The following is a 16,370-nucleotide window of genomic DNA, read 5'->3' on the forward strand; positions in this document are numbered from 1 at the left end:
TGACAGCTGTCCTTCATGACAACAGAAGACACAGAAATCCTCCTCATGAAAAACATGACTTTGATCTGCGTCCTCATCTGGACTCTCCTCTACTGCTGCTTCACAGGTAAAGTCCAGAGAATCAAACTCCTCTCCTCTATGAACATCCGTCCTTCTGAAATGAAGCCGACTAAACCATGAAGCTGCTTTATGTTTTTGTCTCTGTATCCTCAGAGTCCAGAGGACAGGTCACAGTGACTCAGCCTGCAGCAGTGACATCTGATCTGGGACGAACCGTCACCATCACATGTAAAACCAGTCGGAATGTTTATTATAATGGCTTTTACTATTTTTTAGCCTGGTACCAACAGAAAGATGGACAAACTCCTAAACTCCTCATATACCTCGCTAGCAGCAGAGCATCAGAGATTCCAGGTCGTTTTACAGGCAGTGGATCAAACTCTGACTTCACTCTGACCATCAGTGGAGTTCAGGCTGAAGATGCTGCAGTTTATTACTGTCAGAGTTATCATAGCGGCTATGTGTTCACACAGTGAAAAACAGTCATACAAAAACCTCCCTCAGTCAGACTGAATAGAAACTGAACTGACTGATACAGTTCACTGAGCACACACACACACACACACACACACACACACACACACACACACACACACACACACACACACACACACATTCTAACACACACCATTGCTTTAATAACAAAGTAACATTTCTGAAGAAAAGTTTGACTGAATTAAATCTTGATGTAAAATTTTTCTAATCATAACCTTTTACCTGAGATTCACAGTTAATTTGAACAGTTTTAGTGCTTGTAAATATATAAATGGGAAAATGGGAAAAAGAAGTTATACCTTAAAATGATATATATCTAAAGATTTATCCCTCAGTCAGACTGAAGTGAAACTCTGTGAGTGAGTTTGTGTCTCCAGAGCTTTAATGATAAATTAATACTTTGGAGGACAACTATATGAGATAAAATTGTTTTATATCTAAGTATAAATCAGATCAAAATTTGATTTTATTTAATGATAATTGCAAATTAATCAGTGAAAGAGGAAAAAATTGTGACGGGGACCTTTGACCTCGTAATTACAGTAAAATATAAGAAACCACATGAATTAAAAAAACAGACAAAAGAAAAACAATAAATCATCAAAAACCTAACTATCAAATACAAGTCAAAACCATTATAATACATATGATCATTCATCAATTCAGTTCATCATGACTAATCTAATGTCATCAAGGCTGCAACAAATTTAACATTTTTAACAATTAACACATAAATTATCGTCGTCATCTTTCAATTTATTCCCCTGTTCACTGAAAAGCTGAACAACTGTAATATATGGAAACATTCATCTGATGAAGATGTTCATGCAGTTTCATAAACGTCCATATAAATTAATGAATGAATCTAAACTGTACCGTATTAATTATTATTTTGTTTGAACTTTAAACCTAATACTAAAGTCCACAGAGCCATGTGTAAAATTCAGCATGAAGACTTGAAGAAAACTCACTTGATTGCTGACAGCTGTTCCTACATGGAGTTGAGACAAATTCATTTAACTGTACCTGAAAGATAAATTTCATATGTTGTGGTTCTGAACTACAATAAATTCCTAGAATCAGCATCTCTTCACGACACATGACTGATTTACTCGGTGAAATTTTACATTCACCCTGAACATATTAAAATTAATATTGTATTTATATTCCTGTAAAACAATAAGATGCAACTAAAGCAGAAAAAGAGAAATAGACTGAATACAGGAGAATCAACTGGAGCATCTGACATAAACTAATAATGTTAATGATGTTCTCATCAGTGAGGATGAAACATGATACCATGTAGAGGACAGCTGCAGCTGACTGACTGTGTGTGTTTGCATATGTGTCCTGCCTCTCTGCTCCCAGCTGTTAAGAGGTCAGTGTTGATCAGTGGCTGTACAGAGACACGGCTCTCTGACTCTGGAACAAACAATGCAGCATGTTTTTATTTAGACATTTGTTCATTTTCCCCAAAGACTTTGTTTTCATTTAAAATATGACCAAATAAATCAAATTTTCAACGTTTAAACAGAATTAATTTGAATAAATTTGTCACAGAGAAAATTCCTGTATGTGACCTTTGACCTCAGCTTCACAGTTAATTTGAGTTTTTAATGTTTGTAAATATATAACTGTGGAAAAGAATTATATCTCAAAAACATGAGATAAAATAGATGTTATGGAAATATATCTAAGTATAAATCAGATTTAAATCAGATTTTTTTATTGATAATGTGAAATGAATCAATGAAAGACAAAATTTTTAACAGCGACCTTTGACCTCATATTTACAGAGAAACGTGAGAAACCACAAGTTCAAAAGAACAGATAAATGAAAAACATTTCATAATAAGAAACTTAATTATTAAATACAAGTAAAAACAAATAAATAAATGCCTCAAATATAAAACCATTATACTACATATTATTGGAAATTCAAGGCTGCAACAAATTTTACATTTTTAACAATTAACACATAAATTATCGTCGTCATCTTTCAATTTATTCCCCTGTTCACTGAAAAGCTGAACAACTGTAATATATGGAAACATTCATCTGATGAAGATGTTCATGAAATTTTCTAAACTTCCAGATACATTAATGAATGAAGCATGAAGACTTGAAGAAAACTCACTTGATTGCTGACAGCTGTTCCTACATGGAGTTGAGACAAATTCATTCAACTGTACCTGAAAGATAAATTTCATATGTTGTGGTTCTGAACTACAGTAAATTCCTAGAATCAGCATCTCTTCACGACACATGACTGATTTACTTGGTGAAATGCAGCAGTCAGTTCAGTTTCTGTTCAGTCTGACTGAGGGAGGTTTTTGTTTTTACAGTGTGAACACATCTTTACTGTTGATGCTATTGTAACCCATATGAAAATTCCTTTTAACCCTTTAAGCCAGAGGGTTTTTGGAGGTGTGGTTTGCCTGAACAGACCTACCCAAATAAATCAACAATAACTCTGTAATTTTTAGGTCAATATACATAAGCTTAGTTTCAATGGATAGGTAAGACCCTATGGAATATGAATCCAGTGTCAGAAACATTGTGAATGTTAATATGCCTGTGCAAATTGTCATAAACCATAGGTAAAAAAAATATCCTCTGCAAATTTTTTTTTTACATGACAGAAATCATTCTGTGCATAAAGATACCACTGCATGGATTCAACAACTCCTTGACTACAACTGTACAAAGTTTCATGAGAATAGAACAAAGCTCATAGCTTTTATGTAGGTTTTAGTGTGGATAGTACCAGGCGGACTTTCCATTTGGCCACTTGGATACGCAAACTGTGCCAAATTGTGCTGTGTCTGTATTTCCTCCAGAAACTTCCAAAACGGTGTATTTGGTTCTTTGTAATTTCTTGGACATGTTCATGGCTTTTATCCTTCGTTCTAAATGGATAAAAAGTTATAATGAAGCAAAGAAATGAACGCTGTTCGATATTCGCGCTTTCCGGTGCGCCCACGTGTGTAACTGCAGCAAAATGGCAACGATGCTCCTTTGCAAGTATTTATACCTGACAGATAAAGTGTTGTTCAAGTGTAAGATATCGTCGGAAAGCTTGTAAGATGTAGAATTCGACCAAACTTTATTTACACTGCCAAGACCCACAACATGACAACAAAATGGCTGTGAATGGGAGCATATGACATGTTAGCACATGACGCAGTTTCACCATTATGGATTACTACGCTGTGAGTTTTGGTCAAAGAACAATGTGGATAGACTGAAACTGACCACAAAAAGGTAAGGAAATAAAATGTGTGGCTGTTTGTGAGAATAGATTTGGGAATTGGTGCTGTATTTGGTGATAAACATGCTATCTGATAAGGCTGCTGTGACATGCGACGGTTAGCTTTGTTTGTTTTGAGAATGACGTGAGGTGCTTGGCGAATATCTTTTTATGCTTGGTATCATATGAAAGTGCAGCTTTTCTAGTTTCGTTGATACCCAATATGTTTGGGTGGAGTGAACGGATCACGCGTTGTGTTGCATTTTGTTTCGGGTGTTACTGGTTATGGTGGCGCTGTTGTTTGTGGCATACGTATTTTAAAGTTGTTATTAAACAAATTCTTTGTTGACCAAATGCACTTGAAGAGTTGATTTAGTGGCATTAGGTATTCTTCTTTAAGACACATTATAAATAAAATATCCTTACATCACTAAAGTAACTTACACACATGAACTTGTGTTTACACCTGTTGGACCCACCGGTGGGTCCGTCGGGCTTAACAGGTTAAAGGTCATGTTAGATATCGCTATTGAGTTTTCCTGGTTGTCCGTGAAGGCACCATCTGGTCACATGACATCTGTTCAGCCAGTCCACTTCCTGGTAGTCTCCATACAAGCCATCTGTGTTACTCCACCAACAGATGTGTGGGAGTATGGGAATGGGAAGGTTTTAACAGGTGAGTCTTGTCCAAATGCTTTCCATTTTGTGTGGTTGATTATTGTTTAAAACTCCGTCGTACGTTGTAGACGCTGCGAACCCACTGCTGACACCAGGGCTCTCGTGTGGGACGAATTTTTAAGAGGATTGGTGAGTCTGTTTGCTACATGCTGTCAGCATTAGCATGCTTGTGCCTTGTCCAATAGCATAATGCTAATGTAGCATTACACTACATTAGCTTTACGTTGAATAAGTTATGTTCATTGTTAGGCTAGGGGTTTTAAAAAAAAACTATCTTGGCCTAGCATGTATTTTAAATTTACTTTTGGTTTTAGTAGTGTTTCTGTCAATGCACTTTGATTGCATCATTTGAATTGTATTTGCATTTTTGCATGCATATGGAAATGACTTTAAATGTTTGATGGTCGATGATTTATAATTTAATGATATTTAATTATTTAATGGGTGTACACCAAGACAAACCTAGCTAGTGGGTATGAACTTGAATAACTGAATGTTGGCCTTGTTTATCTGATGCAGGCCAGGTGTGCCCTGTTGGGTACAGAACCTTCCGGATGGCGAGCTAGATGCAAGAGCCTGAACCCTGTAACACACCCTCTGCAATCTGGTAGGGGGCCGTTTGCAAGCCAGCCCACTCCCATCTTTATTTCTTTTGCCCTGCTCACCGCTCACATCCACACCAGTTGAATAGCGCGTATATGGACATTTATTCAATTTTCATGGACTCGGTTTATTATTGGACAACTCCTACATACTGCATTGTGAAAGGTGAACAGAATGATTGTGACCTAACTTGGTGAAATTGATGGAGCAAAACTCAACTGTGTTGAGTTTACATACTGGCTCGTTACATGTTGTGAATCATTTGGATGCAATCAGTCAACTCTTGGAATTGAGTTTTGTGAACATGTTTTCCCTTTATCCTGCAGATTGTAAATATTGTACATATTATTTTTTGTTCCACATTATCATGGCATAAATTCACTGAAGGTCAAAATCTTAACCTAATGTAAAAATTTTAGATGATAAAGTGCAATAAATTTCTATACTTTATATTTTTATTCAGACATTTATTCATTTTTTTTTCATTTAAAAAATCAAGATGAAAATAATCCACTAAACGTCTCTACAAAAACAAATGTGAGAAGAAAGAAGAAATCATAACTTTAAAAAATCGACTGGGTGAACATGGTTGTGTTGGTGGAGTGGATTTAAATGAACTGCAGGATCAGCAGTTTGATCCCAGGATTTTCCATAATCCTCATCATTGGACACTGAACCCCACATCGTCCCCGATCACTGTTTTGTTACTGTAGAGAAAAAATGATGCATTCAGTACAAAGACTATATGATAAGTAGCGCTGGGTGAGCTGGTAGATGAATGATTAGAAAGTTCACATCTGTTTTGTAACATTTAGATAAAGATTAGGAGGCATTATATGTAAACTTTTTCTTTACAAAATAAACTCTCAAATGTTAATCTGAATCTAAAATTATTACGACATAATCCAAGTCCCTGTTGGAGTGAGTCAGCAGATTTCCATAGAGAGCCACTTTGCATCAGCAGCACCATGCTCCAGTGCTCTGGGAGAGTTTATAGTCCTGCGAGTTGAAGACTGGATGACTGACAGCTGTCCTTCATGACAACAGAAGACACAGAAATCCTCCTCATGAAAAACATGACTTTGATCTGCGTCCTCATCTGGACTCTCCTCTGCTGCTGCTTCACAGGTAAAGTCCAGAGAATCAAACTCCTCTCCTCTATGAACATCCGTCCCTCTGAAATGAAGCCGACTAAACCATGAAGCTGCTTTATGTTTTTGTCTCTGTATCCTCAGAGTCCAGAGGACAGGTCACAGTGACTCAGTCTGCAGCAGTGACATCTGATCTGGGACGAACCGTCACCATCACATGTAAAACCAGTCAGAATGTTTATTATAATGGCAACTACTATTTTTTAGCCTGGTACCAACAGAAAGATGGACAAACTCCTAAACGTCTCATTTACCTTGCTAGCAGCAGAGAATCAGGGATTCCAGGTCGTTTTACAGGCAGTGGATCAAACTCTGACTTCACTCTGACCATCAGTGGAGTTCAGGCTGAAGATGCTGCAGTTTATTACTGTCAGAGTTATCATAGCATCAACAGCCAAGCTGTGTTCACACAGTGAAAAACAGTCGTACAAAAACCTCCCTCAGACAGACTGAAGTGAAACTTTGTGAGTGGGTTTGTGTCTCTAGAGCTTTAATGATAAATTAGCATGTTGGAGGACAGCTTAAATACAGAATATTCTCTTTATGGAAATATAATTGATTTTAATATGATAATAAATATATAATTATTATATATAATATGATCGTTCAGAGTTAATTTAGATTTTATTTAATCATAATAGGAAATGATATTGTGCTGTCCTCGCTATATGTGCTGAATACAACTTGACAGTCTGCTAAACTCCTTCTTAACACCAAGACTCTGAAGACAGTTGTCCCGTTGTCCACAGGTTTATTGATGTAGTAAGAAAAGGTGAAACTGTAACATACAAAAGACATAATCACTTCCATGTCTGCTTTTAACATGTATAAATACAATACAGTGTATACATATGTCTACCAAGTCTCCACATGAAGTGACCAAATTATAATAACATGTCACAGGTTTTAGCTATGTAATATATTTTAACATGAATTAAATTGTATTTTTAAATATTTATAACTGCTTTCACATAAACTTAAATGCCCCAGAAAGGTGTACTTGTCAGCAATCGCAGTACCATAACACTGAAATATAGTGTAGTTTTTTATTTAAGTCCACAAATCAACAATTTTCTTAAAATAATCATGTGCAAATGAAGATAACCAAAGTAACAATTTATACATAGCCACGGTGCTACCAAAGGCATAAGATGTATGCAGATGTCGCTTGATTAACTCGGGTGATAAACAACAGCTTTCAGAGACATGCTTCCTTATACTTCCTGATTCTTAGTCACATAACCTACTGACACTTACGTTCACAATCCTTAAAGGGCCACAACACAATATGCATGAACAGAGAACTCATGTGAGAAACAGCGCCCCTGACACAGATATTAACAAAACAGAACACTCCCCGCCTGGCGTGATTAAATGCCACTAAACAAATCTACTACACTTCATCTACTGAAGCATTCGGGGGTAGAAGAATAATTATCTCTGCAATAGGTCTACGGAAAAGTGCAGTCCCACCTGGTTTAGCAACCTTAACCTCAACCTGGCGTACTTTCCCATCTTGACTGAAGAAGGATTGTGTCACGAGTCCAAGAGGCCATTCATTCCTTTGTACTTGACTATTCCTCAGGAGAACCACCGATCCGGGCTTGATGTTTGGATGAGTGGATTGCCACTTTTTGCGTGTTTGAAGTGTTGGAAGAAACTGCTTTCGCCATCTGTCCCAAAATGTGTTTGACAAGTGCTGGACTTGTCGCCACTGGTGTTTGTACAAGTCTGTAGCTCCAAACTCACCAGAAGGAGCAGGCAGAATGTTCACCTTTTGTGTGAGAAGAGCAGCTGGCATGAGTATGAACAAATCATCAGGATCAGTTGTCACAGGAATCAGGGGCCTGGCATTAATTATGGCTGCTACCTCTGCCATAAAGGTTGTCAGTACTTCATGGGTAAGCTTGTCTTTCAGTTGAAGGAACATAGAGTCCAGAATTCTTCTTGCAAGGCCAATCATGCGTTCCCGTGTTCCTCCAAAATGGGAAGCGTGTGGAGAATTAAAGGTCCAACTGCATCCTTGGTCTGACATGTACTTTTTCACCGTTGTTTCGTCAATGTTAGAGGGTATCTTTAACTCCTTACATGCACCAACAAAGTTGGTGCCACGATCTGAGCGGATGTGCTTGACAGGGTCACGGACAGCCATGAAACGCCTTAGTGCGTTGATAAAGGACGACGTGTCTAGGGACTCTATGACTTCGATATGAACAGCTCTCATGCTCATACATGTAAAGATTACGGCCCACCTTTTACTGTGTGAAAGGCCTCCTCTGGTCCGACGTGAGGACACATCCCAAGGGCCGAACACATCCAGGCCAACATTTGTAAAGGGAGGGTCTGTAGAAAGACGATCTGCTGGAAGGCTGGCCATTTTTTGAATGCTGGCTGGGGCTCTGAGCCGTCTGCAAGTTGTGCATTGGTGAATTATGTTGCTCACTTTCTTTTTTCCACCAATTATCCAAAAACCAGCTGAACGTATAGCCCCTTCCGTAAAGAGACGGCCTTGATGGTGGACTTGTTCATGGTACTCTCTGATGAGTAAAACTGCAACGTGATGTTTGCCAGGGAGAATTGGTGGATTCTTTTCACTTTGATTGAGGCTTGAATGATGGAGACGGCCTCCAACTCTTAGTAGGCCATGAGTGTCAATGAAGGGATCCAAACGTTTCAGAGGACTGTTTTCTGGAACCCTCTTGTTATTTTGGATACATTTGATCTCTTGAACGTAGACTTCCTCTTGCACTGCTCGGATGATGATGGCTGAAGCTTGGTCTTTTTCCTCAACAGTGGTCCCTGTTTCACAGTAATGCCAGCCCTTACAAAGGCTGTTTCTTGGTAGGGCTGTATTGAAACGACGACAAATGTGTGTGAGGCGAGTGAGTGCTTGAGTTAAAGACTTCCAAGATGAAAACTTGGCGAATCTTTGGGAGCCAAACTGTTTGGTTGATGCTGTAGTGCTTAAAGTGGACACTAGAGGTCTGATGTCTGGATCTGAGTTAGGTTCGACAAGATTGTAGGTGTCTTTAGAGACTCCTGGTTCTGATCTCAGCAAAAACTTGGGTCCAGTCAGCCAGTTGGTATGCATCAGGTGTCCTGCAGCAACAGATCGAGTTGCATGATCTGCGGGGTTTTGGTCTGTTGGTACATAAAACCACTGACTTGGATGGGAAGATTTTCGAATACATAGTACTCGGTTGCTGACATAGACATAAAAGCGTCTGATTTCATTACAAATGTAGCCCAGGACCACTTTGCTGTCTGTGTAAAATGTTACGGCATCAAGTTGGAGGTCCAGTTCAGCTGAAACTAGGTCTGCTAACTCAACAGCCAGAACTGCTGCACAGAGTTCCAACCTTGGTACAGTATGTTCAGAACGAGGGGCTAACTTGGCTTTTCCCATTACAAACCCCACGTGATTGTGTCCAGCAGAACCTGTGACTTTCAGGTATGAGACAGCAGCGATGGCTTTCGTTGATGCGTCAGAGAAGACGCACAGCTCTTTTCTGACTGCTGCTGTTGGTGACGTTTCCATGTAAGGTCTAGGGATGGACAGACTGGACAACTCAGCTAATGAAGCTCTCCAGGATGACCAGGCTTCTTCCATCTCCTTAGGCAGTGGAGCGTCCCAGTCACTGCGCTCAACAGTTAGTTCCCTCAATATAGCCTTGCCTTGAATGGTGACTGGGGCCACAAACCCCAGAGGGTCATAAAGGCTGTTGATAGTAGATAACACGCCTCGTCGAGTGTAGGGTTTCACTTCTCCTGAGACAGCGAAGAGGAAAGAGTCTGATTGGAGGTTCCAATTAAGTCCAAGACTACGCTGCATCGGTACCATGTCAGCATCTAGGTCCAGATCTTTGGAGATCTTTTGAACAGAACAGATATGATAGAGATAAAATTCTTGACAATGACCTTTGACCTTCTGTACATATTAGGGAACCACATGAGTTTGTAGAAATAGACAAAAAATAAAATAATTCATCACTAAAAAACCTACATATCAAATACAAGTAAAAATAAATAAATGACTTAAATATAAAGCCATTATAGTGTATATGGCTAATATTAACTAATCTGATGTCATCAAGGCTGCAACAAATTTAACATTTTAACAGTTAACATGTAAATTTTTGCCTTCTTCCTTTAATTTATTCCCCTGTTGAGTGAAAAGCTGAACAGCTGTAATATATGGAGACATTCATCTGCTTCAAGCAGTTTCATGAACTTCTAGATACATTAATTAATTAATCTAAACTGTATCGTATTAATTATTATTTTGTTTGAACTTTGAACCTAACACTAAAGTGAACAGAGACATCTGTTAAATTCAGCATGAAGACTTGAAGAAAACTCACTTGATTGCTGACAGCTGTTCCTACATGGAGTTGAGACAAATTCATTTAACTGTACCTGAAAGAAAACTTTCATATGTTGTGGTTCTGAACTACAATAAATTCCTAGAATCAGCATCTCTTCACGACACATGACTGATTTATTTGGTGAAATTTTACATTCAGCCTGAACATATTAAACTTGCTTTTGTATTTATATTCCTGTAAAACAATAAGATGCAACGGAAGCAGAAAAAGAGAAATAGACTGAATACAGGAGAATCAACTGGAGCATCTGACACAAACTAATAATGTTAATGATGTTCTCATCAGTGAGGATGAAACATGATGCCATGTAGAGGACAGCTGCAGCTGACTGACTGTGTGTGTTTGCATACGTGTCCTGCCTCTCTGCTCCCAGCTGTTAAGAGGTCAGTGTTGATCAGTGGCTGTTCAGACCTTTCAGAGACACTGAACACACCAGCAGCACAATGATGATGTCACTGACTCTACTGCTGACCACCCTGGGGCTCCTTGTTCAGGGTGAGACTCTCTTGTGGAAACTTTGCTTCAGGATGCAACCAGGTTCACCACAATGATGTTCTGCTGTGATGGAGAAACACTGAAACAAGCAGCTTTCACCTTCTTCCATCTATTCTCCATCTTAAAGAAATTATTCTCTTCTGTTTGGATTTCTATCATTTGTACTGGATTTCTGAATTTCTTTAATACTTGTTTTTCTTTTTATTTGTGTTTTTCCAGGATCATCAGGCCAAGTTACTGTTACTCAGACTCCTGGATCTCAGTCTGTTTCTCCAGGACAGACTGTTTCCATCAAATGTAAAGTCAGTCCAAGTACTGGTAACTGCATGAGGTGGTACCTTCAGAAACCTGGAGAAGCTCCTAAATTTCTCCTTGCATGTGATAAAACGTCTGGTCGCCTAAGTACAACAAGCTCCGGGAATACTGACTTCACTCTGACCATCAGTGGAGTTCAGGCTGAAGATGCAGCAGTTTATTACTGTAAGATTATTCATAGCATCAACAGTCAGTATGTGTTCACACAGTGAAAAACAGTCGTACAAAAACCTCCCTCAGTCAGACTGAACAGAAACTGAACTGACTGATACAGTTGACTGAACGGTTACAAACACTAAAGCACACACACACTCAAATATTCAATAAACCAAACATTTTATCTTCAGGGCTGAAACTAAAATAAACATGTACCAGGACAACAGTATGGTCTGACTACTATCTTGGTGGAAACACAATTTATATAATTATAGACATGTTTTATAATATTTTAATCAGATTTGTAGAAAACATCATTTGACCATCATAAATCATAAATAAATAAGAAATAATACAGTTGAGTAAAATTAACGTGAAATAAAATTATGTAAAATAAATTAAGATCAAATAAAATTTAGTTAAAAGCTAAGCTAAAAAAGCCTCTTAAAAACAACAATGGTCTCTGCAGCCCTGAGGCCCTCTGGCAGGCTGTTCCACAGACGAGGGCCGTAACAATGGAAAGAAGCCTCTTGGTCCTCACCCTTGGAACAGCTAAAAGGCCAGTACCAGAGGACCTCAGGGTCCGCAAGGTACCACATGAAGGTGTGATAAATTAGAGGGCCCAAGACCATTAAGACATTTATACACTACTTAAAGAACCTTGAAATCAGTCCTGAAATGCACGGGGAGCCAATGCAGCTATTTTAAAACTGGTGTACATCCTACATACTTTCATACAGCCGTACGCGTTCAAGCCCAAATCAGACCCTGAAATCAGACCCTGCAATGAATGCAGCAGGACGTATCTGTTTGGTAAATACTCTGCTTACCAGCTATAGTCCACTATAATGTTGTTTGCTGTCCTTTACTCACCTTATATATAGCAAATATTACCAAGCAGGTAATGATGCTATTTGCTAACACTTTCATGCATTGTTGCATGACATCGTTAGCTGTATTTCTTGCTATTCTTGCTAAGCTAATGTACATGTTGATTTGTTGACATGATGACACAACTAATGTGTATGCAGTTTTGTTCACACAGTCATAATATTTAGATATATTGTAGAAAGTAAAAATGAACTGAGACAATTAGCTCGCAGTAAATATTCCGTGGTTTACTCAATTTATTATTTACAGGTATTGTCTTATGTATTTATTTTTTCACCTTTGGCAAATATTTTATAGAATTTTCACAATGTAACAGTATAACAATATAAAAGAAAATTTCCTGTGCAAATAAACAAAATCAACTATAAAAATAAAAGATTATTTACAATGTGCACCACTGTCCAGGATAGCTTCCTAAAATCTGTTATAACATTCCACAATGTGTTGTGTTTTCCGGTTGTTACTATGTTTCCTCTTCTTCGTTTTTTGCTGGTTGTTGTTATGGTCCTTCTTCTACGTTTCGTAGTTTGTTCGGCTTGGAGGACTAGATTGTAGATGAGTTGCGGGACAGCATTGTTGTGTGTGTTGTTCTGTGATTACATTATTGGAGCACACCGCACACAGTACGGTCAAAACAGATTCTTTTTATCTTCACATGTGAGGTCTCGACCAGATAAAAAAATCTCATAAGATTAAAAATACCGTTATGTCTGTACCAGGCTTAATCGTTTTAGTGCAAAAAGCTCCTGTAAATACGGACTTCCCTCTGACCATCAGTGGAGTTCAGGCTGAAGATGCTGCAGATTATTACTGTCAAAGTTTTCACTACATCAACAGTAAAAATGTTTTCACACTGTCATGATCACGATTTATGTTCTTGGTTTTTGGTATTTAGGTCCATGTTTAGTTCTGTGTTGTTTTTGTGTTTCTGCTTAGTAGTTCACCTGGTCAGATTTGCTCATTCACCTCACCTGTGTCCAGTTGCTCCTTCAGCATATTTAAGCCGTTGGTTTCAGTTCTTCTTTGCTAGTCTGTTGTGTAATGTTAGTTGATGTAGTTTATGCCATGTTTGCTGTTAGATGTTGTTAGTGTTACTCAGGGCTTAAAGTATTCCGGCACCGTGCCGGATCTCCGGCTTTTCACTATGATTCAGGAATAAAATAAATAAATAAAAAAACTGTTAACTATGGGTATAGTTGTTGAGACTCTGAATTGACTCTGAATTGTAGAAAATGAATTGAACAATGAACAATGTTAAAGTTGGAAATTGCACGTATTCATCTTCGAAAATAAGCAGAACTGTTCAGCAAATAGTGACAATATACCACACTTCATTTTCTCCGCTGAGTTAACCTGTAGCGTGAACGTTATCTCAGAGTGGTCTTGAACACAGCATCCAAGCACCAAAATGAGATTTAAAAAAAAATGGAGAGTAAATTCATGAAGCCAGGGAAAGACGTCCCAATTGACAACGGCCTTAGAACCAAATGGCGCTGGATAGAAGAAGGGGTGGAGATGGCAAGCTTTTTGGGAGCTGGTGCCAGAAACTAAGAGAGTCAGGTAGGCCTACTTGTTTCTGTGTTGTGCTCGAAGAAGCTGGTGTATGCAACTAGTGGGAAAAAGTTCTATGACGCCACGAAGGAGACCCCTGCAGCAGTTTGCGCTCTCCAACATACAAGTCGTTTGCCAGGTGTTGTGCCCTAAAGTGAATGTCTGCCAAAATTTGATTAAATGGCCGCGGGAGCACGCGCTGCCTGTTAGAGTCATTTCGCTCAGCTTCTCTCTTTTGTCTGCGGCTCTTCCTCTTGGTGTAAAACCGACATAGTACACGAATGCAAGTGACAATGTGTCTAAATTAACAAAGAAAGTATGATTTTGCGAGTGCTTTAACAGATTTATTAACACTGCAGATGAAGACGTGCTGTAATCAGAAACCATATCCAGGCATGTTGCTGCTTCACTGTTTAGGTTTCATGCGTTTGTCTCATGCTTGTTTATTGAAAGTATGCAAAGTACAGTAAGTACATGATTTGTGTGTTGATTTACAAAGTTTAATTTCCACTGATGTTCATGACTTATTTTATTTATTAGAGTACATTTCTTGTTAATAAAATGCAGAATCTACATTAAAGTGGTCTGATATCAATCAAGAGTTATACTGTGCACATTACTGGCCAAGTAGTACCTTACACCCACCTCTTATTCTTTTAAAGTGGAATTTGGTCTCAGAATAATCGTTTTAACATATCAATAGCTGATCATGGGCCCTGTAATTGTTAAATAAAACAAAAAATGTTAATTGAAATGGCTCCAGTTTGTTCAGGTGAGACATATTTTACAGATGAATGGCCATCTACTTCCTTGCATCCACTTCAAAACCCCATTAAGGTGGAATTAGGCTTCAGAATAGTGTTTGTTTTTTTATGTTTGATTTCAGGTTTTATTCTTTATTTATGCTCACCTCAATAAAAAGTGCTGTGTTTTACTTTTACACCTGTCCACGACGTACCTTTGTGTTGTGCCCACTCATACCCCTGAAATGGGACGTAACATCATGTACTTACTGGACTTTGCATACTTTCAATAAACAAGCATGACACAAACGCATGAAACCTAAACAGTGAAGCAGCAACATTCCTGGATATTGTTTCTGATTACAGCACGTCTACATCTGCAGTGTTAATAAATCCGTTAAAGCACTTGCAAAATCATACTTTCTTTGATAATTTAGACATATTGTCACTTGACTTGTAGTTTAGTGTATTAAATTGTATTTGTTTTGTATTTTCTATAACCTAATTTGATATTGTTTTGAACAAAAACAATGGAAATGTTGCAATTTAAAATTAAAATGTTACCTAAAGTTCACTGTTGCTCTGTAACAGTTTTTTTGTTTATATTGCCCTTTACTAAATTAAATGATTGCTTAATGAATAATTTAAATTAAATAGCCTGACTGAGTTTCACATGTCCTTTTAACATTATTACCTTTACTTTCTAAAATTCACATTTGTAAGATGTAGGTCATCTTATGCCAAGCACAATGGCAAAAAGTTGTTTGCCTATAGTGTGTATGCATCAGATCCACTGCACCTCCGCTCCCCTAAAAAAAGCTCAGACTCAGGATTTTTTTTAAACTTTAAGCCCTGTAGTGTTACTGTTTTTTGAGTTCATGCCACGGTTTGTTAATGTTATTAGTTTAGTCCTGTTCCATTTCATTTCGTTTTTGCTTTATGTGATTTAAGGTTTACCTTATTAAAGCCTTTTACCTGCACCGGTCTGCCTCCTTAAGCCTGCACTGGATCTTCACCCTCACCGTATCGTGGCACACACAGTTGTACAAAACCCTCCCTCAGTCAGAAAATGAACTGACTGCTGCAGAGACTGATACAATTCACCAATAATACACTCCTGAACACATTCACATGGTCAGACACATTGTCCCACCAAATTTAAACATTGCAGATCACTTTTTTAGTTTAAAGTTAAGTAATCTTGTATTTCAATGTAAACTTATAAATGTTTTTCTATAAATCACATCAGCTCAGTTTTCCATCTTAGTCACAGACATCATCATGAGGTCTCCAAAACCATGACGACAATAATATAACAGAAATATCAAAGTCAGTTTCTGATTTCACTAAAGATTTCACATATTTATGATCACATATCAAACCAACCTGTTCTTCAGTGTCTTCAATTATCCATCCTGGGGCCTCTTTGGTTTAACATCTACATGCTCCCACTGGCACAGGTCACGAGGAAAAACAAAATTAGTTAGCATAGTGAAGTTTTAAAATATTCTTTGTTGGCTTTAAAAGATTTGTTCACCACCTGTAAATCAGAAGGAAGAGTGTTCAAAAATCCACATTTTTAAAAGAAGGCAAAAAT

At 38.0% G+C, this 16,370-nt stretch overlaps 1 long non-coding RNA gene and 2 gene segments (V, D, J or C); all 3 read left to right on the forward strand.

Annotated features, from left to right (window-relative positions):
• The first annotated feature begins 22 nt into the window (after positions 1-22).
• On the forward strand, positions 23-536 carry LOC121656392. The segment is given in 2 exon segments: positions 23-106; positions 214-536. Coding segments are annotated over 2 exon segments (384 nt in total).
• Positions 537-4,399: 3,863 nt separating this feature from the next.
• On the forward strand, positions 4,400-5,292 carry LOC121656735. The gene is made up of 3 exons (XR_006013455.1): positions 4,400-4,481; positions 4,552-4,612; positions 5,003-5,292. It is a non-coding gene; the product is annotated as an uncharacterized LOC121656735 (long non-coding RNA).
• Positions 5,293-6,162: 870 nt separating this feature from the next.
• LOC121656393 lies at positions 6,163-6,653 on the forward strand. The segment is given in 2 exon segments: positions 6,163-6,214; positions 6,322-6,653. Coding segments are annotated over 2 exon segments (384 nt in total).
• Positions 6,654-16,370: the final 9,717 nt, after the last annotated feature.

Source organism: Melanotaenia boesemani, chromosome 17 (genome assembly GCF_017639745.1).
Source record: "Melanotaenia boesemani isolate fMelBoe1 chromosome 17, fMelBoe1.pri, whole genome shotgun sequence".
Classification (NCBI taxonomy): domain Eukaryota; kingdom Metazoa; phylum Chordata; class Actinopteri; order Atheriniformes; family Melanotaeniidae; genus Melanotaenia; species Melanotaenia boesemani.